Source organism: Pseudophryne corroboree, chromosome 1 (genome assembly GCF_028390025.1).
Source record: "Pseudophryne corroboree isolate aPseCor3 chromosome 1, aPseCor3.hap2, whole genome shotgun sequence".
NCBI lineage: Eukaryota > Metazoa > Chordata > Amphibia > Anura > Myobatrachidae > Pseudophryne > Pseudophryne corroboree.
This window is the reverse complement of record NC_086444.1, coordinates 202,177,611-202,199,328: the sequence shown is the minus strand read 5'-3', so window position 1 is coordinate 202,199,328 and position 21,718 is coordinate 202,177,611. Positions and strand designations below refer to the sequence as shown.

Genomic DNA, 21,718 nt, shown 5'->3' with positions numbered 1-21,718 from the left:
GTAAATAGTTTTCATTACAATAAAATGATAATTAACACTAAAGGGCCAGTGATCACTAATCAGACTACCATTTTAATAACTTGTGTCAGGATACTAATCTGTAATTTGCTTACTTCTAAATTACAGTATGTTACATACCAAATGGAATGATACTGTTTAAGGGATGAGACAGAGTGGTGTCTTAATTTATACCTTTGACCTTTGCTTCCAGTAGAGATGTATAGTTACATAACACAGCAAGAACTTACTCTTTGGCAGCAAGCATTAGAAATGTCAGAAAACTCAGTGTGATTTGTTATCCCCTTAACAATGTTCTGTATGCACTTACACTTCAATAAGGATAGAGATGTAATGCTCCCAGATGAAATTACTAGTTCACAGTTGGAAATCAACAGATTGGATGAGAAATCCCAGTAGACTGTTCTGGTTTCTTTCCATCCCCCAAGATTCATCAAATTATGATATGGGTAAAAGCAGCATATGTGAGTCCTGGTTCTAGCGTTAGCAGGTAATAAGTATCCATGTATGGCAATAAATATACAATTTATTGCAAAGGTCAGTGTGATAAGATGGCTATATTTTAATTCTCTACAAATGGAACCTAATCAGTAAGGCTTAGATGAAGTAAGCAGCCACCGTTTTATTACTGTTGTCCCTTGTTGCTGGAGCTCTGGGTATAATGAAATTCAGAATAATAGCAGCGCGACATCTTATTAGAAAGTTTCTAAAGCAAAATATGACTTTATCTTTGTAGCTTGTGTTCTTAATTCCATACCCTCCAACATTTTACACATAAAATCGGTACAAATTCAAATAGGGGGCGTAGCCACGGGTTGGCCCTTTTCCTATACTTTCAATAGAAGATTGGAGAGCCAAAAATCGGTACAGACCATAAAAAAAAGGTACTGTACCTGCCAAAAAGGTACAGTTGGAGGGTATGTAATTCATCCTATGCTAATACCATTGTAACTCTTTTCATACTGTATCCCAGTTCCAGCAGCATACTTCCCAACATTCTAAAAGGGAGTGTGGTCTCACAGGAGTGGATGTGGCCTCACCGCACGCCTCCGATTTCATCTCTCTTTGGGTGTTCCCAACACTCCCAGGGATGCTGAGCTGCCTACCACACTGTGAACAGATGGCTTTTGCTTGTGCTGTGCTGCTATGCTCCACGGCCCAAGGACCAACCAGTGCATCATGATGCATTTACTGTCATGGTAGTCTGGACGGGTCTCAAAATTCTGATTTGTAAGGCACCACAGTAATTTGCAGCATCATACGTGGTCAAAACATATAATACATGGACATACAAGATGCACAAAATAACTGCACACATGAAAGCATAGGCTAGGGAGGGTTTGGCTCACGGTAAATATAATAGGAAAGGGGCACATCGAAGACCAGGTGTGGTTCAGAGTGAAAATTGGTATATTTATAAGAGCGTACCAATGTGAGAAGTATAGGTGGAAGTTGGGTATGCTCAAATAACAGATGGTTTTTCAGAGAGCGTTTAAAGGTCTGATCCAGCTAGTCAGGTCACGCATGTGCATATCCCCCTGAGACTGGCCTGGAGAAGCAGTAAGGTAAATGAGACAATGGCTACCAAAGTACAAATAGTTCATTATTGTGGACCCTGTGCTGTCAGGAAGTGGAGAAGCTTACAACTTGTATCAGACAACAGGGATGTGTGGGGTGCTCCAGCACATACGGACCTAAAAAGATTAAAAATATAGTGTACGCTGATGAGTTTTGTCAGAGCGGTAATATTGCACTCACCTATAGGAGGAAACAAACTGGCTTTGGACAACAATTACACTGATGTCTGCTGGTGTCAACTAGATGTAGCACAAGGATTATCATTTTTTTCATTATCAAAGAGATAGTAGGATGTACTGTTCAGTGGTGGTTCGCTGGTTCATTCCCTGCCCATCCGCTGTGATCTAAAGATTAAAATATATACATTTTAAAATCTTAAACATTGAAAAAATCTTTACTTAAATAATAAATCTTCTTTTCAATGATTTTCTTCTGTTATCTCCATCCTGAGACAAGCATTGTGACAGTATATGAGTCTTGTCACATAGGCCTCCTTCACGTGTGACAGCCAGTGACCATTGTCACCCATGTGGGTTATGTCACAATAAGGGAACATGTACACTGTATCTTTTCTATAGAGCAACACGTGTTTTAGGCATAGTGGTCCTTTACAGTAAATGCTGAATGCTAAGTTCCCACCTTTCATAATGCTCTGAATAATACAAAACCCAAAACCAGTACAATTCACCCAGAGGAAAGAAGCATGTGCAACCTGGACTTTCATTAGACGTGTGTTTTCTCATCTGGTGCAATAGTAGAATGAGGTCAGGAGACTGTTGCATAGGATAAAAGTGAAAAAGATTAATAAATGTGCCAAAGCCTCTCTAATTGCACTTGAAGCATATGTAGCAAGAATGCAAATACGTCCCAGATGTTGTGCACTGGCCAGTGCCTGAGTCTAGCTGTGCTGCCACAAGGCAGCTATTAGTCCTGTAACCTTTAGATGCAGGGGTAAATGTGGTCTTATAAGGAATAAAGCAAAGCACCTGTTTTTTATTCTACAAAGACCCCTGGTAGGCCCTGCATAAGCTTGCACATGTGTTTTCACTTATCAGATTGTCGGGCTATTAGAAAAGGTGTCTTTCGTTAAAGCCAGTGTAGATATTAGCTCCTTTCTCACAGGCAGTCGGTGGCTGTGGATGATGTCCGTGTGGGCATACTTGCAGCAAGGCCGTTTGATGTGTGACTGAACAGATTTTCCACCCTTAGCTCTGCATATTATATGGTCACAGAATCACCGTCCAGGACACTACAAAGTATTGCTTTTCTTTGTCATTAGTTATAATAATAGACGGTTACTACACTAAACAGATTGCTAATGATTTAGTAATGGATACAATAAGCCTGATTAAGGTGGGGAGGCTGGGGCTCTAATAAGGTGCTTGTCAGACTCTATAGAAAATTATAAACAGGCTTTGCCGTTCCATGTGCAGAACGTTCATAGTTATTTCCCCCGTATACATGTTAGCAGGGGCGAATTTAGGGGTCAGGCTGCCCCTAGGCACAACATTATCGGTTGCCCCCCATCATGTCATTGCTCCCTTCATGATAGGGCCTCTCGACAGCACCAACCTCACCCCCCACCAGCACCACAATTTATTGCCCATTGCCCCCTCCTCCTTCAACAGTTACAAAACAAAAAAAGTCATAATGACAAAGACGTGAGCATGAGCCTCCAGGGCCAGCAACAGAAATCTTGGGGCCTGGCACACTGACACGTCTGCCCCCCTTTCTCTTCATCCCATGACCCCAGATGCACAAATCCCCCTGCATGTGCCAACAAATACTAATATATGATTTAACTATATATTTAATAGCTATAATAAAAATATATCTCTTAAGGCTGCATGTAGTGCATGCACGGCAGGGACAGAACAGGGAAGGGTGGACGGGCGCAGCGCATCGCATCATGATATCATTCCCACATACACACAGTACGGGGACCGGACCAGGTGACCATGGGGTTTCCATTACTGGAGGGTGGGTGCACCTTATTAACAATGTGATTGCTTAACTGCTGCAGCGCAGGCCGCGGATGCCCACCATTCTGTTATTTTATGCACTAGCAGGCGCCACAACCATATTTAGTACCCCTCACAACCTTGGGTCCCATCACGGATGTACCCCCCTGTCGCCGGGCCTGTGAGCCTCACGTGCCTAGTGGGAATTCCAGCACTGTGTGTTAGTTTCCGCTCATAGAAGAAACATGTTGCTAAGTTTGTCTGTAGGGCATATTTATTCATTACTGGGCAGCTATGTAACACTGTGGCAGTGTGACCCACCCCCTGAGCACATAACATCATGATGTACAGAGGGGAGGAGCCAACAGCACTGGGAAGTGCTGCACTGCTCAGGGTGACCTGAAGATGCTCTGAGCAGCTGTACAGACTGCAGCGTGCCTACCTGGAGAGTCCAAAGTACGCTCTGCAACAGTGATACTGGCTTCAGGATGCCATTCCAGTCAGCCAGCTAGCCAGTAGCAAGCACCGTGGGGCCATGACTGTGCCACCCCTAAGACCTTGCGCTCTGAGCGATGGCACCGCTTGCACAACCCTAGTTATGGCCCTGTAATTAGGTTTTAGACCAGATAATCATAATTTCTTATCGCCACTATTCACAGCAAGGAAAAATGATATACCGTTCAAACGTATTACAATGCACACTTAGGGACAGGTGCTCTGACAGGAGCCATCCCTGCGATGTGTAAGAAGTGACGTGATGGCTAATACAATCACTTCACTTCTCTTTAGGGGCCCAGCAGTGCTCCTGTGCATGCACTGTCTGCTGACCATACATGTGTGGCGCCCATTTCCAGGGATAGTTCCTACAGAACCCTCTCCCAGCATTATTGGCGAGCTGTAGCCCTTTGGCTAGATATACTAACACCATCTAAAGATGGCATTAGCTGCTGCATTCTGGAGCTTGGTAAATCCGACAGCCGAACAGCCCCCGTAAAACCTATGGTGGCTACTTCTAGTCCCAGAAATGGAGAGACCACAGCAGATATCGGAGATATCTTTTGGGGATATCCTGAAAATATTATCTGATAAATAGGCTCCTATGTATGTATGGCATTACCATGACAAACAAAACGCACATTACTACATAAATGATTTATCATTTATCCTGACAAAATGAACCTCTAATTAGGTAAACAGCCGTAGTTCCAAATATTCAGATTGATAAAGATGGCATTACAGATTAACAATGGGGCAGACGGTACTACAGCTCCAGGCCTACATATAAAACGAGTCTCATCATCATGACAGAATAATGATGGCCTGCAACCGGCTGGCTACATTGTTGGTGATAAGGATTAAAATTATATTTCTGTTTTCCTCACAAATTGTCATTTATGCCATTTATAAACAAAATAAAATTGCATCAGAATTGCCCAACCAGGGGGTTATTAAGAGAGGCGGGGTGCAGTCTCCATCTGGGCCCCCTCCTCTCTAGCCAGCAGTGCAGTCGTTTTCTGAGCATTAGGGTCACTAGTACCCCTTTCACACTGCCAATGCCGGATCCCACCTGGGAATTGGAAACGGGTCCTTCCCGGGTGGGATCCGGCATTGGCAGCTGCTGCAGGCTTCCCCGACCCGGCAATATGCCGGGCGGGTTGCCATAGCAGCGGGGGGCGGAGCCGGCGGCGGAGGTGGAGGCAGCGCTGAGAGATGAGATCATTGCCGCGCCGCCTCTCCCTGATGTAGTAAACGGGTTCTGGGACGCATCGACCCGGGAGCCCGTTTACGCAGCCACTGACCCGGTATTCAACCCAGGTATAACACTGCTTTATTCCCGGGTTGAATTGCTGGGTCAGGCGACCCGCGATTTCGGCTATGTCCCTTTCACACCACATGCCGGCCCGTGTATTGCCGGGTCGATACCAGGTTATTTGTGCGAAAGGGGTATAGGAAACCTTAGCGCTGTTCCAGAAACCAGGACTACAGGAAAGAGGCGCAGCGGCCATTTTCCCAGTGATTATCCTTCTGTGCATGTGCAAAACACTGGGAAAATGCCCACTGCACCATTTTCCCGGTGACTTGTGGAGCACTGCCGCCGCCGCTGGATTTCTGGAGGGGCAAGTATTCATGAAATGAGCATGCAGTGTGGGCCCTCCTGGGACCGAGGAGCCGGTGTGCACCGCACACCTTGAACCCATTATAGATATGCCATTGCACATTTCCTTAGGGTGCCATGGCCCAGAAGGGTGTTGTTATCGGTGACCGAAGAGTCCCGAATAGGACCTCTAAAAAGTTGTGAGGTACAGTTTAGGGGCTATTAATGGAATGTGACTTTGGAAAAATAGTGGGGTTTAATAGAAATGATATAGTGTTGTTGTTTTTTGTGTGAAATACAGTCGCTGTACCAATTACAACTGAATGGCATGGTCATGCATACTATGAAATGATCACACCCCAAGCATGCCACAGCTATGCAGGCTATCCCAATTTCAAATGCCAAATGTTGGGAGGTATGCAATTAGGATAGGAGGCTATTTCTGGAATTGTCCAGGTGCTAATATAAATAATTATAAACAAGTGTCAGAATATTATACAGAGACCTGGGTATACATGAAATAGCATTCAGTTCCTATATGTGCCTGTGGGAGCACATTCAATTTTCCACATATGGTAAAAACTACGTAAAGGATAAATATAAGGTCCTGTGCTAATAAATAAATGACAGGTCTGACATGGCAGAAAAATACAAAACACCATATATCAGTATAATACGAAATGAAGGGGTCTATTTACTAAGTCTTGGATGGAGATAAAGCACCAGCCAATCGGCTCCTAACTGTCATGTCACAGGCTGTGTTTGAAAAATGACAGTTAGGAGCCGATTGGCTGGTACTTTATCTCCAATGACTTTATCTCCATCCAAGGCTTAGTAAATAGACCCCTAACTTATTTATTCTAAAACAGTTATGCTTTACTAAAGCCCCCAATATGGAGCAATATCGGCTAGAGGGAGACCTGTTCTCAAATCGTCCTGGAAAAGTACTGGCCAAAGACCACTGCAGAGTGCAGAGACTCTGACCTTATACTAACAGATGGCATTCCGAATGCAGCCGCGGATTATACAAATTGCCCCACATCGCTGTGGAGCACAATCTCCCGCTGAGGAGTAAGAACTGAGGACTGCACCAATAATATTAACTTTAAATACTTACCTGTGGATAGGACAAAAGTAAAGGTGACTGAGTCTGATTGTGGAACTCTGATACAAGTGACAAACGTTATGCTTATGTGTGTATGCAATCCTAATCAACTTTGGGATCTTAAGCCATCAACCAGGACGTAGTTTTAATTTTATGCAAAATATTTATATGGTTTTTAAAGACTATTCCACCCCTATAGTAATTATTACATATTATTAGGTGACCTTGTGATCAGGGGCGCCACATCCTTTTTGGTTGGGCCAGGGGCCAAGATATAATTTCATTTTGGCGCCCCTAAATTGCTGGATGGGGTTTCATGCTCATTGCGAGGGGTTTGTAATACTCGTTGCCAGGGGTTTTTATATTGTCGGTGTCATGCTCATTGCTAGGGATGTGTGATGCTCTTTGCCAGGGGTTTCAAGAACTGGGTGTCATGGTCATTGGCAGGGGGTAATGCTCATCGTTAGAGGTTTCATGCGCTGGGTGTCATGTTTGTGCCAGGGGTTTTCTTGCTGTCAATTTTATGCTCGTTGCCAGGGGTGTAATGCTCGTTGCAAGGGGTTTCATGTAAGGTAATGGGGGGAGGTCAGGGGATGCTGCGAGGGAAGGGGGTGGGAGGACAAAGGGCGCTGAGGAGGAAGAAGTGAGAAATATGACATGGGAGGTGCGAAGGGCGCAGGGATGGTCCTAGAGGTGGGGCCATACCACATACTCCCCCCTAGCCACACACTGCAGGGGGGAGTAGGGATCTGGAGGCAGGCGGAGACGGGCTCTGTGGAGAGAGAAGGGGGGAGAAGCCTGAAGGTATTATCTCCGTCCTGAAACTGCCAGTATTAACTGTAGATGGCATGTGCACTGCACCCTGCGACACAGTATTTTGGCATGGAAATTCCATAGCATTTACAGTAGGAGCATAGGCTTGTGCATAGTATGTGCAGAGTGATGTCTGCAAAACCCTTAGGCCGTCTCAAACTATACCTTAAGCATCTTTTACCTGCATCTCAGCCAGCTCCCAGGGAAGTAGGCATCCTCTTTTTGAATTCAAGATGGCTGATGTGATAGATTTGTCAATTTCAAATCAGCCATCTTGGTTGTGAGCAGGATACATCATCAAAAACACAGTTTAATTAAAATAGATCAGTGGTTCCTAAACTGTGTGCAGGGGTGCCTCAGGTGGATCGGTATGGTAAACCGGCGGCCGGGATCCCGACGTTCGAAATACCAATGTTGATATCCCGATAGCAAAGAAGCCGACAGGGGTGGGTAAGGGGTGCTATACCCTCTCCCCTACTCGCTGCGTAACGCTAACCTCCCCCTTAGTACCTAACCCTAACCTTCCCCCTGTAAGTGCCTAAACCTAACGCCCGCCCCCGCTGCCTAAACCTAACCCTCCCGGCTGGCAGCCTAGCCCTGACCCTCGGAGGGGGTTGCCTATCCCCCATCCCCACACCCTAACCCTACCGGGGTGCAGCCTAACCCTGACGCTCCCCCTACAAATTGTTGTGCTGCGTTCAGATAGTCGCCGCCCAAGAGGAGTGTATATTCGCCGTGAAAGTGTGCGATCGCATGTGTATGCCGAGTTGCTAAAAAAAAACTCAGTCAGCGGACAGCGCAAATCCGTTCACAGCTAACTCACCAGTGGCTGGTTTTTACCTGTGTGTACAGTCTGTGCGCAGCCCAGGACTTACTGTACTCCTACAGTGCGATCAGAACGGGCTGATCGGGTCCGGAGCTGACGTTACATACCCTCCCTGAAAACGCGTGGGAATGCCTGCGTTCTCCCTGACACTCCCAGAAAACGCACAGCAGCGATCAGGTCTGAATCAGGTCCTGAATTAGGCCCTATGTTTTAATTCTGTCCTCCTCCGAATCAGGCCCTGTATATTGTTATATTCTATGTCTTGACAGAGGAAATTCTAAACATAACCTCTAGTAGGCCACTGGTACAGGTGTACTATGATTCATTAAATGAATCTGAAAAAATGCAAACTGTGCTTTAGATCTTCACTCACAGCTGTTCCATTGTCTCTGCTCAGAAGACCTAGCACCCTTTGCTTTTGGCAAATGATTCTCAGTGCCTACAGCCAAGTGGAACTTTTCTGGCTCTTCTCCATGAGCTAAATGAGGGCAGAAATGAGAAATCTGAAGACAGAAACCAAACCAGCTGCTTGTGACCCTGACCTGGTTTTGGCTTCATTTTCCGATACTGAGACTGCTTAAATGTGAGCTCAGCTTGGTAACTGAGGAGGAGAACAGCGCTTAAGTGACTGATACAACATTCCATGAAATGTGTGTCTCCAGACCACAGGACAGTGAACATATTTTACCTACAGTATGTATGTGTTATTACTGTATTTGAACATTTATACTTATAATGATATATATAATTGTACTATGCTTAATGGCTACCGTATTTGCAATGTACATACATGGAGCATATATTCCCCATCTGCGTGGTATGCTTTGATATATGTGAGTGCTGGAGGGTGTCCTTTGCAAGCTTCAAAAGGAGAAACTGGGTTCTGCATCTTAGTAAGTTACAGCTAAAGTATTGCTTGCTCCATAGAAAACTATTTCTGTTATGTACAATGTGGCTCATCCAACAATCGTATTTGTACGTAAACCATCAGGTTTGTGTACAAATCCATATCAGGCCCACTTTGCACCAATTTAGCAGTACTTGAGACAATGCCCATGAAAGAAAACACCTTGGGCCACATGTAATGGGATTCGATTTGGTAAAAAATGCGAATATAGCGCTAAACTTGCATGTTTTGACCATCTAGCAAATGTAATGGGGTACGGGAACATGCAATCCCAAAACTTGCAATGGCAAAACTCGCATTCAGATGCTTTGCCATTGCAAACATACAACTCAGGCAATGTAATAGGATGCGACAACTCGCACCTAAAACGTTACCAAAATTTCTCCGAAAAATAGACCAGCTTCTGGCTGCCAAGATTTACAGAAGCATGCACAGATCAGTATAAGAGTGTTTAAACAGTTAAATTAAAATAAAATAATAATAAAGGTGTGCAGTATTCCCCCCCCCCCCCCCCTCCTTCCCAAGGCACTACAAACCCCAGGCTCTTTGAGCTGATCCTGGTTGCTCTATTAAAGGGGAAAAATTGACTAGGAGTCCTCCATATTTTAACAACTAGCATCGGGCTCTTGGACCGGTCCTGGTTCCAAAAATACGGGGGGTAAAGACGTTGTTTTTGGGACCAGCACTGGTCTCCACTAGTGCAGGAGATAATGCCACAGCTGGGGACACATTTATACAGGTCCTTGCGGCTGTGGCATTATTCCCCCAACTAGTCAGTCCTGGCCATGGTTCCCTAGGGGAGTGGAGAACCCCCAATAAAGCCCCCCCCCCCCCTCCCCTTCAGACACCCAAGGGCCAGGGGTGAGGCTATGAATGCCGGGCTGGAAGCCCACGTGTAAAATTAAGAATAAATATTGTCTTTTACCTGTGAAACTACAGGTCATAGCAAGCCTCCCCCACCTGCTGGTACTTAGGGAACCACAAGTACCAGCATGCGGGGCATTAAAGGCCCCACTGGTTCCTGTAGTTCCACCTGTAAAAGAAATATTACAATAAAGACAGGACATGGACAAAGTACACAATATAACGCTAATAAAACATACTTGCACACTTACATATACTTACCTACTGTCCCACGTAGCCCCTTGCTCCCCTAGTCCAAGTACAGATGTAGCCACATTCATCATTGCAGCGATGCGCCAGCGATAGCGATATTCAACTAATATCCAGTGTAGATTGTTCTTCTTGGGTCCATATAGGCATCCAGGGGTTTAAAAAAACAACAACTCATTAACCTGAACCAGCGGACGTAAGGGGATCCATAGATCCCTTTTTCCCAAATGCCGTGCCTCCTCGTGATTTGTGTCACTTGGAGACATGCTAGCCAATCAGGGAGCACCACATCATAGTGCTCTCCAGATTGGCTGTGTGCTCCTGGCCTGTCACTCAAGCGGAGCCCATAGACTTTAATTGGAAAAAATACCCATTAAAGTCAGTCCACCGCAGACCACAAGGTTAATTGAGGTCCTTCTTGTGCACAGATGGTCGCGATGTTCATTACATATTAGGGGGGGTCATTCCAAGTTGATCGCACGTAGCTGCTTTTTGCAGCCCGTGCGATCAACTATACTCCGCCTATGGGGGTGGGTTTTTTTCCCATAGCAAGGCTGCGTTCGCTTGTGCAGCCCTGCTATGGGAATAATTTGTGCAGTAGGTCTAGACATACTTACCAGCTGCGATGTTTTCAGCCTGTTCGGTCCTGGCTCTGACGTCAAACACCTGCCCTGGACACGCCTGCGTTTCTTCAAACACGCCTGCGTTTTTCTTACCACTCCCAGAAAACGGGTCCGAACGCTGTGTTGCCGCCCAGGAACGCCTACCGCCTGTCTATCTTCAAGCGATCGCTGCTACGATCGCTTTCTTCGTTACCTTCGTTGTTGCCCGACGACGTCCGTCGCCAGGCAATGATGCGCGTGCGCATTACGGCCCCCGCGCATGCGCAGTAGTGACCCAGTCGCAGCTGTGCGAGCGAAAGCACGCTGCGATCGGGTCGGAATGACCCCCAAGATGCGATCGCAAATGCAGGAATGCAAAGGAGCATGGCTAACTATCAGTAAAACTAGTGTTTCAAAGCTGCTTAAAACATAAAACAGGATCTGTGACACCAAAACAGACATACTGAACTTATCAACTGTTGATTATAAAAAAGTTTTAATTTAATTATCCTGAAACACAAGTAAGAGTATGCATAGAGACTCAGCAGTTGATAGCGCACTGATTCTTCAACATTTTGGCGCAGACCTGGGAAGAAAAGACAGATAAATAGCAGTCCCTTACAACTAAGATAAAGAACAATTGTGTAAAACAAGTTATTACAGCTAAGGGTGCTGTTATTAGTTATTATTAATAAAGTATGTACATAGGGGGTCATTCCGAGTTGTTCGCTCGCAAGCTGCTTTTAGCAGCTTTGCACACGCTAAGCCGCCGCCTACTGGGAGTGAATCTTAGCTTATCAAAATTGCGAACGAAAGATTCGCAATATTGCGAAAAGACTTCTCTGTGCAGTTTCTGAGTAGCTCGAGACTTACTCTGCCAGTGCGATCAGTTCAGTGCTTGTCGTTCCTGGTTTGACGTCACAAACACACCCAGCGTTCGCCCAGACACTCCTCCGTTTCTCCAGCCACTCCCGCATTTTTCCCAGAAACGGTAGCGTTTTTTCACACACTCCCATAAAACGGCCAGTTTCCGCCCAGAAACACCCACTTCCTGTCAATCACATTACGATCACCAGAACGAAGAAAAAACCTCGTAATGCCGTGAGTAAAATACCTACCTGCATAGCAAATTTACTTGGCGCAGTCGCACTGCGGACATTGCGCATGCGCATTAGCGACTAATCGCTCCGTTGCGAGAAAAAAATAACGAGCGAACAACTCGGAATAACCCCCATAATTCTATATATTTTTTTTACTACACAAAAGAAAAATCAAAGCAAAAACCCTTGTTTCAGTTCATGTATGCACCATTGTAAAACATCTAAGTGCAACTTTTGAAACAGTCTAAGCCAATTTAAAATTAATTTTAAGACACCATGCATATAACATATTCAGTATAATAATAAGTAAGAAATGCAGAGCGTGTCATTAATACATGCAAGACTTTTGCTTGCAACGTTATACAGTAAGTAGAGGAGTCTTATCTATCGGTACACCTGCATCTTGCTCCCTAGCGCACTTATGATGCCGGTGTATATATTTGTGGTTTGTAAAGTGACAAAGAATCATTTTGTGTTGGTTAGACAATCTTTCCAGCAGCTGTTAATCCCTTCTTTGTTGGTCAGTTGGAGGTCTGACATGTCAATAAAATAAGTCTGGCATACTTAGCCTTACAAATAATAGAGATGGCCATTAGTAGCCAATGTTTTAGATCCAATGGCAATGGATTTTCAATTAGATTTCGGGAGGGTGATGGTGGCAACCAGCACTTGCTTCAATCCGATGTTAGGTTATGATGCTTTTTGTTGTTACTGTGTCCATAGCAGATCGCCTTTGCGCATACAGATGGAGCCATGCTAATCTTGGCTCCGTCTATGCCCAGGCGCGCCTATCGCCGAGAGCGTCTCTGTCTCCGTGATGGAGACGCGCCCCATTCACTAGAATGGGAGAGCGTCTCCGTGCACTCCGGCGGGGCTAGGCGGACGGATTGCCTAGTCACAGCGGGAGTGCACGTATGCAATGGAGCTGCACTAGATGAGTGCTGCTCCATCTGTACACAAAACTAGCACCCTCACATGGATAGCATGGTAGCGTTTGGATGGCCATTGCTAGGCATGTTCCAATGGTGGCAAAATGGGAATAAGTAGATCCTGCCCAAGCGATGGCCATCTATAACAGGTATACATTTGGAAGAGGCTCTGCATTTACTATGGACTAAGGGCCTACTTCAGACCTGATCGCACCTCTGCTAGTTTGCAAAGGTTTGTGATCGGATAGTCGCCACCCAGCCAGAGTAAAAATCTGCCCCGTGCAAGTCTGTGTATAGTATACCATGCGAAAAGCTTTGCAAACGCCGGCCAGCTGCAAATCCATTCGCAACGCACTTACCATCAAATTATTTTCCCAGTCAGTGCAGTCTAACCTACTCCTACAGTGCAATAGAATCAGGCTGATCAGGGGCGGAGCAGACGTCACACACCCTCCCTGAAAACGCTTGGGAACACCTGCGTTTTACCCAGGGCCGGTTCTATGGTTTGTGGCGCCCCGGGCAAAATATGGGGGCGTGGCTTAAATTGGGGGCGTGGTCAAAGCGCTGAAAGAAAAAATACAAATAAATAAAAAGTGTACTTACCATCACCGTTCCTGACCTAGACCCCCTCCGCCGGCGGCGCCGCTCTTCTGCTCTCCTCTCTTCGATCTATGGGAGAGACGTTATTACGTCTTTCCCATAGAACAGCATAGACACTAGAGGTCAATTATGACCCCTAGTGTCTGTGCCACTATGCTGTGCGGTGCGCGATGACGTCATCGCGCATCGCACAGCAAAGGTCCTCAAGACGAAGGGAAACTAGACCGTAGCGTCTAGTTTCCCTTCATGGAGAGGACCTTTGCTGTGCGGTGCGCGATGACGTCATCGCGCACCGCACAACTAAGGTCCTCTCAATGAAGGGAAACTAGACGCTACGCGTCTAGTTCCCTTCAAAGCGGGGAGCACAGCAGGGCACTGCGGGGGGCACAGTGGCGGTTCTTGCCCTGGTGCGGCGCCCTCCGGATGGCGCCGGCGCCCTCCGGAAGGCGGCGCCCCGGGCAAAAGTACCGCTTGCCCGTGGCAAGAACCGCCACTGGTTTTACCTGACACTCACAGAAAATGGTCAGTTACCACCCCCAAACGTTCTCTTCCTGTCAATCTGCGTACGCCTAGCGATCAAAAAAGATGCAGGATCTTTTTTTGCAGTTTGGCCTTGCGTCTGCACATTACGATCCATATGCATGCGCAGTCATTCGATAATCGGCCGCTTTGCAATTTCGCACAACAGCATTCAGGACTGAATTAGGCCCTAACGTGAGAGGTTGGCGCTATGACGATATTTTTGCAGTTTGGTGATTTTTTGTACTGCGCTTGTGTTGAGGTTGGTTCCTGAGGGTGGTTGAAGAGATAATTCGGATGCAGAATGATTGACAGTCTTTGTACATTGTGGGAGGTAACGGGCGTGACTAGTGAAACTCAGACATGTCGCGACTCTTTCCTGGTTTGCTCATATGTTTGATGGTGCGTCTTTGTATGCCAGCAGCCGCAGCCAATTTGAGATGCAGTCAGCATTTCAGGCGTTGCGGCATTAGCAAATTATCTCAGTACCGCAGCGTACAAAGACGCAGTCGCAACGTGATTCACATCCACCTCAGAATCAGGCCCTATGTGACATAAGTTCCCCTTTAAAGAAAAGAGCATGATCCCGCCGATGTGCTTGGACCACAAATCCTTTGCAAGCTTACTTCATGCTTAAAGGAGCTGTCAGTTCCCACCGCTTAGAATAATAATCATCAGCAAAAACTGGCTAATTGCTGGAGGATGAAGCTCCTTTGATGAAAAAATAATGGAGACCTCAATGCTATGTGTGTCAGTCTGTATAAAAGTGGAATGTATTAGAGGGTAAAGTGTGGTGTGAATTAATGCGGTCAATCTATTTGTTCATATATTCTATTGAGGAGAAAGGTCATGGCAGGGGCAGCAACTCTGAGGATTTTCTTCCTCTGTACTTGCAAATACATTTTCAATGTATCATTTTTAATATTATCGTATTTAACACTCTTCCAGGTTTACAGTTAAGTCATCACCTCCGGCTCTCAGCGTACTGAGAAATAGAAATCTCTTGCACTACTGAAAATCTGCCAGCAATCTGTTTATTTTTGCGCTCACCCAGCTATCACTAATGTGATTTAAATATCAATGTCAACTTGGGAGAAAATAACATTTTAATTCAACTGTTTCTCTGTATCACATAAAGTTCAGGGATTAGAGTCTGCAAAGTTCCCTGGATGCAAAGTCAAAACTGGAGCGAATGTTTCAATATCTGATTTCTCTTACTTTCTTACATGTTTAGCCCACACACAATTTTATATTGGTCGGAACACAGTGGTAAGTGAAAAAGAAAAACCTGTACAAATCACAGTGTATATATGAGGACTCAGCCAATGTTATTGAGCAAATAGAATGAACATTTCAACAATTTAGCAACCCCAGGGACATGGCAGCACAGACACGAGCAACTGAGAACCGCCCCCCCCCCCCCCTCCCATGTGAGTTGCATAAATTAAACTCCCAAGAACTTGCTAAATTAAAGTCAGACTTTCAGAAATGTTGAAAGAATTTCTAGAACAGTGCCAGAGTTTTCATTTGATATAAGACATTTAAAAGGTCTTACTTTCTGCAGGATGCCCAATAGCATTAGCTTCCTTAGGGGTATATTCAATCACATCGGGATTTTTCGGCTAGCCGAAAAATGTGGACATAGCTATTCAATCCTGGCCGTTTTCGGACACTTTTTCAGACAACGCGGATACGACTTGTCAACAAGTCGAATCTGCATCCATGGAAAATAGTCGAAAACAGACGCGTTTTCGACAAAAACACATGGATTGTCGAGTAACTCGCCGATCCACGTGTTTACCAACAGTGCCGGATTTTTCAACAGTTGAAAAAGCGGCACTTTGATTGTAAATTCTACCTAAAAATGGGCGAAAAGTGCCGTTTTTCCAACTGTCAGAAAATTCATCACTAATTGAATACCCTCCTTAGTCTTACAATTAAAATACATAGTTGACAGTATGGTGATACTATACGAATAAATTATTATTACAAAAAAGAAAAACCCAGAAATTCTATGAAAAATGGGCTTAATTGAATGTACTAGGAAGTGTTTCCCAAGCTCAGTCCTAAAAGTTTTATGGATATTCATGCTTGAGCACAGGTGGTTAAATAACAATGACTGAGTAACTAATTAGGTACCTGTGCTCAAGCATGGATATCCTTACAACCAGGACTGTTAGGGGGCATTAAGATGAGTTTAAAAAACAATGCCCAAGTTGAAATAATAAAATTATGTGATTTGTTATTTTGCTTTTGTCCTGTATATGAAGTATGTCTTGGGTTCTGAACATATCCTGGCATCTGCACTATTTTTTGTACTGTACAGTATATGCAGTATTGTCACTCCTTATTTTTTGTTTATTTTTAGCAAAATTTAAATAAACAAGAAAGCATTTTATTTTAAAGTATTGCCTATTAGTACCTAATAGCGCCATCCTAGTCTGTTGCACTTAATGGATTTAAATGTTTGCATTTTTCCTATATACTGTAAGTCTGTATCTTCTGGCCTCATTGATGCCTAAAGCCATAAGGGTATACTATGAATAGATCAATACTGTCTTAAATTGGAGTCCACTGGACTTCTGAACAGTCGCAATACTGGCTGAGAGAATACTGTGTCAGTCTAAGGTTTATGCTGGCAGTTTTGATGCACTTATCTAACGGATCCCCCACCAGGAACCCACAAAAGGAAAGGAGGTATGGCACAGATCCAGGGTTAGGGTAAGGGGTAGGGATTAAGGCCCCCATACACTACAGCAATATGTTTGAGGCTGAAGTCGGAGGCGATTTCCCTTGAACTCTACTGGGAGCTTCCCGGGACTGGTTCCATACGATTCCATACGATTTTGGTACATTTTGCATGTAATATATCTTATGTGATCCCAGCCATGCCTGCGGGAAACGATATATCACGAGTGCAGCACTAACGATCTAGGGGAGCCGATCCGACCCTCACGGGACCGCGCATCGGATCAGAAACACATCCAAAATGATTAATTTCACCCGATATATATGCCCGAAATTGGATGAAATTGGGCATTATCGTTCTAGTGTATGGCGCCCTTTAGAGTTAGGGATAGGAGGACAGTAGTTATCAGAATGCTGGCACATCAGCTGACTCTGCTCAAACTGATGGTCACATGACCACCAGGACCCGGAAGCCGCCGCCGCAACCAGGTAAGTGACCGCTGGGCCACCAGGTACGATAGATCAACATTCTAATATGTCAGCATTTCATAAGTGTCTACATGAGGGGTGTTCAGGGCCATCATAAAGGGGGTATTATGGGTACACTTGTTCCGGGCCCGGCCACTCTGACAGAGAGTGGAGGGCCAAGGCCGCCAAAGCCACTTGTACTTGCTGCCGCTATTTCTGGCGCCGGCGGCACTGCCCACAGCCGCTATTCCTGGTACCACTGCCCTTCTCCTGTTGGCGCCCTGCCACCTGCGCAGCAGTTCCAAGTAAGTTGCAGGAGAAAGCTCCGTGCCAGCTTGCTGTACATGTGCAAGAAAGTTTATTGTATGGGAGCGGTGTGATATCACGCCACCTCAGTGAGAGAAGAGGAGCCGCCGTGCGGGAGTCCGAACTGAGGAGCTGACATGAGTGGGAGTGTGGTAGACAGACAGAAGCAAAAGAGGAGGACGGCTTTTCACTGCAAGAAAGGTAAGTATGTAATGTAATTGTGAGAGAGGCAGAAAGGGGCCCGGGGCTGGCTGTGAATAAAAGTCTAGGACGTCACAGGGCCTCTATGTGCACCGTGCATTGCAGGGCTCATGCATAAGGGGGTCAGAGGGCTGCCTTGCTGCGTTTTCCATTGATTGAATTAAGGCCTATAAAAAGGACACAGACAGGGGGCCCCTGTTTAGTTTGTCAGTCCAGGGCCCCACAATTTCTGATTGCAGCCTTGTGAGTCTTGACAGGGTCCAAGTCGACTTTGTGACTATGCTAACATTATGACTATTTGACATATATACCTAACCCCTGGTCTGGTACACAGAATTGTTGTATGCTGGAGTGGGGATCCGGCATACTGAATACCACCCCTGGAGTGATGTAGTGAGAGCTAATACTCTGGACCTTCTAAATGCTGAGATTGAGCTTTTATAGGCTGGATTTGTTTGATTTTGGCCCCATCAAAATGCGTTTGTGCCCTTAAAACACCCAGAAGGCAGCGAGCACACCCCTTTGGCAACCATGATGATAACACTGGCATCAGGTGAGAGAACAGGTCAAGACACGGCTGCTGTACACGGTAAGATGCCGCTGTGCGCAGGATTGTTACATGAGCATACTGTACATATTATTATAAAGGACATAGACCAAAATAAGTTCCCATGAATAACAAATGCATAAGAACACTGCTTATTATTTCATTTACTTTAGCTCAGCATTCCCTTGTCTACTGAATGTGCTGAGCCTCTCAGAAAAAAAATCCCCCAGAAGCCACCCTACAGGTGATGCATTGCGATAGCCTGGCAAATAATTACTGGTAAAATACAAATTGGTTTATGAACAAATATAAGTAGAAATGATAAAGCTCATGACTGCCGCACGATGGCAAATATTTAACACAGGCGCTCCAGAAAATACTCCGAACAGATGCTTGAATGACAGGTTGTTTTTCAATGCTGTTTGAAACGTCAATGATTGGTTTAGCAGTATGGAAATCTATGTACTACCCGGTCTATGACAAAGTAGAACGTCTCTGAAGTGTTACTGTATGTAATCTCTGACTGTCAGAAATAGGGAAAGGCAGATCATTTTCCAGGAGGGAGGGGACCCTTTATACCTCTTATTTCCCTTCCATTGGAAAAAGACTGAATAGAACAGTATTCTCCAATCCACCTTTCAGCCTCTGTGCTATTGTTTGCGATGAAACCATTTTTTACCATGATAAACTATTTCAGAATCATATCTCCCTGTTTATTTAGTGTTGCGGTGTCCTAGATATGACAGCGTGAACAGATCCAGTAGAAGAAAATAATAATGAAATCTTGGGAAAAGATGCACACAGAGGAGGGGAAGAAAGACATTAGATGATGGCAGTTCTTATTCCCTGCTGTTATTGGGCTGCAAATGGCTAGATAGATTGCAACGAGGGCTTCAAAGCATTTAAGCTTTATTTACTACACAATAAATACAAAAACGTTTTGCCAAGTGCTGGCGATAAGAGCTGTTATTGAATCTGTACACTGTGGCAGGCGAGAGGGATTTCCCCCCCCCCCCTCGTTTCACGTGTAAGGAAAATAGATCGTATAGCCCCTGTGACCTACTTCTAGGAGAGGAGGGATTTGTAATGTAAAAGAATGGTATCCATCTAGAACAGTAGGCCCTTCATCTTCCAGTCATGTCACCTACTGCGTCCTCATGACGCTGACCTGGAAAACACAAGTGTTACTTAATACAGATGGTATTCTTATGTCAGGAGGGATTTTATTATTCATGTTAATGTCAAGAACTGTGAAGTAACGAAAGAAAATGCATTTATAGTGATCGTACAGTGAAATAGACACTGCCAGCTTGTTTGCGCATTGCTGAATAATTTACATATTCTCTCTTTTTTTTTTAAGCCAAGAAAACATATTTCAGTCACAACGCCTGTGATCGCAAATACAGATATTGAAAACACATTCATATGCTGTACTGACAGCAAACCAACACTGTCTTTCCCACTGACAGGAAAATGTATTTGAATGTTATTACTTCCCAATACATGAAAATATATCTCTAATCAACGAGCAGAAGGAAAGTTTGCGGTTAGCAAGCTGTGAGCTGAGAGCCGTAGCCCACTTTGAAGACCAGTGATTCTTAAAGCAGACCAATTGATCTCTCAGTGTGATGTGAATTTGAACATAAATGAAGTTGGATTATTTAACTACTGTGATAAATCTACAAAGAGGAGACTGATAGTACAAAGCACAAGTGCAGCCTCACTATTAAAGGCAAAACACATAAAACAATATTGCACATATTTATATTGTGAGTTTATGACAGGGAGAGAATGAGCTAAATAGTAGATGACAGTGCGCCAAAGGATAAGGCTCTGCAATTGATTTGGAAACAGTTCTTTGTAAAGGGCACTAAAGTTTCTCAAGACTCTGCAAGGTATGTTTTATGACTATCACATAATCTACAGGGTTAAACAACAAATAGAATAAAAAGATAAAAACCATTTTACTTCAATGGCTCCCTATTACAGACACTTATTACTGTCATTTTTGTCCTGATATCGGAATATAGGTTTTTTTCTGAATCTCACGTTATCCACTTAGAGCAAACGATGTACCGCCACACTTTTCGTTTCCAATGTGAATTGTTTTTTTAATCTAAATCACTATGTAAATATATTGGATTATCTAGCGAGGCGCTATCTCTGAATTTATAGAAATTAAGGCTAATTACGTTTCTTTTTTTTTTTTTTTATTGCACATTCCACTGTGTCGATGCAAGGATTATAGATTCACCCAGTCACTCATTCCTGAGTGACACTGCAGAGTGGCGTTCAATGGTACCAGATGGTGATACGTTATGCCAATGTAACCCTTCTGCCAATGGCTAGGGGGTTACACTAATAAAGATGATTTGAATTCATGGTAATTTACTGTTGAGTGTGTTAGAGGCTTGCCAGGCTCTGTGCCCTTGGTAACACACATTCACATCCTATTATGGAATGGTCTACTCACCGATGATCACCGAGTTTTGTACAATACGAGAGGAGACAATTTCCAAAGCTGGGCTGGATGATGTTCTCTTTCATATTTGAATTTGTTGGCAACTGCATATAAACTCTTTATTTCATTCTTTTCATTCCAGGCAGACAATTAGTTTACAGGTTTTTATATTTATATGAATACATTACCTTTTCACTAGATCTGACTTCAAAAGACTGCTTAAAGGCTGCTGTGACTCCATACACAGTAATATAGGAGAATAGATCTCTTTCCAGGTTTGATTTATTTTCAGTGACTTGTTCTGTTTGGGTGCATAAAGCCTATGGCCCTCATTCCGAGTTGTTCGCTCTGTAATATTCTTCGCATCGCAGCGATTTTCCGCTAATTGCGCATGCGCAATGTTCGCACTGCGACTGCGCCAAGTAAATCTGCTAAGAAGTTTGGTATTTTACTCACGGCATTAAGAGGTTTTTTCTTCGTTCTGGTGATCGGAGTGTGATTGACAGGAAGTGGGTGTTTCTGGGCGGAAACTGGCCGTTTTATGGGTGTGTGTGAAAAAACGCTGCCGTTTCTGGGAAAAACGCGTGAGTGGCTGGAGAAACGGGGAAGTGTCTGGGCGAACGCTGGGTGTGTTTGTGACGTCAAACCAGGAACGACAAGCACTGAACTGATCGCACTGGAAGAGTAAGTCTGGAGCTACTCGGAAACTGCACAGAAAAATCTTTTCGCAATATTGCGAATACTTCGTTCGCACTTCTGCTATGCTAAGATACACTCCCAGAGGGCGGCGGCTTAGAGTGTGTAATGCTGCGAAAAGCGGCTAGCGAGTGAACAACTCGGAATGAGGGCCTATGTCACCCTCTAAATGAGAATCACCTCTA

The 21,718-nt window shown here is 44.6% G+C and overlaps 1 protein-coding gene across 4 annotated transcripts in view; it reads left to right on the top strand.

Moving 5' to 3' along the window:
• Positions 1–21,718, top strand: part of MCTP1 (multiple C2 and transmembrane domain containing 1) — a 1,810,807-nt gene that overhangs the window by 1,594,176 nt on the left and 194,913 nt on the right. The window contains exon 19 of one of the 4 annotated variants that reach the window (XM_063964021.1): positions 19,737–20,610. The exons of the other annotated variants lie outside the window; for them this stretch is intronic. Coding sequence (XP_063820091.1) covers positions 19,737–19,859 — 123 coding nt within the window. The 3' untranslated portion in view covers positions 19,860–20,610. Of the gene's footprint in view, positions 1–19,736; positions 20,611–21,718 lie in introns of those variants that run through there. 4 annotated transcript variants of the gene reach the window in all.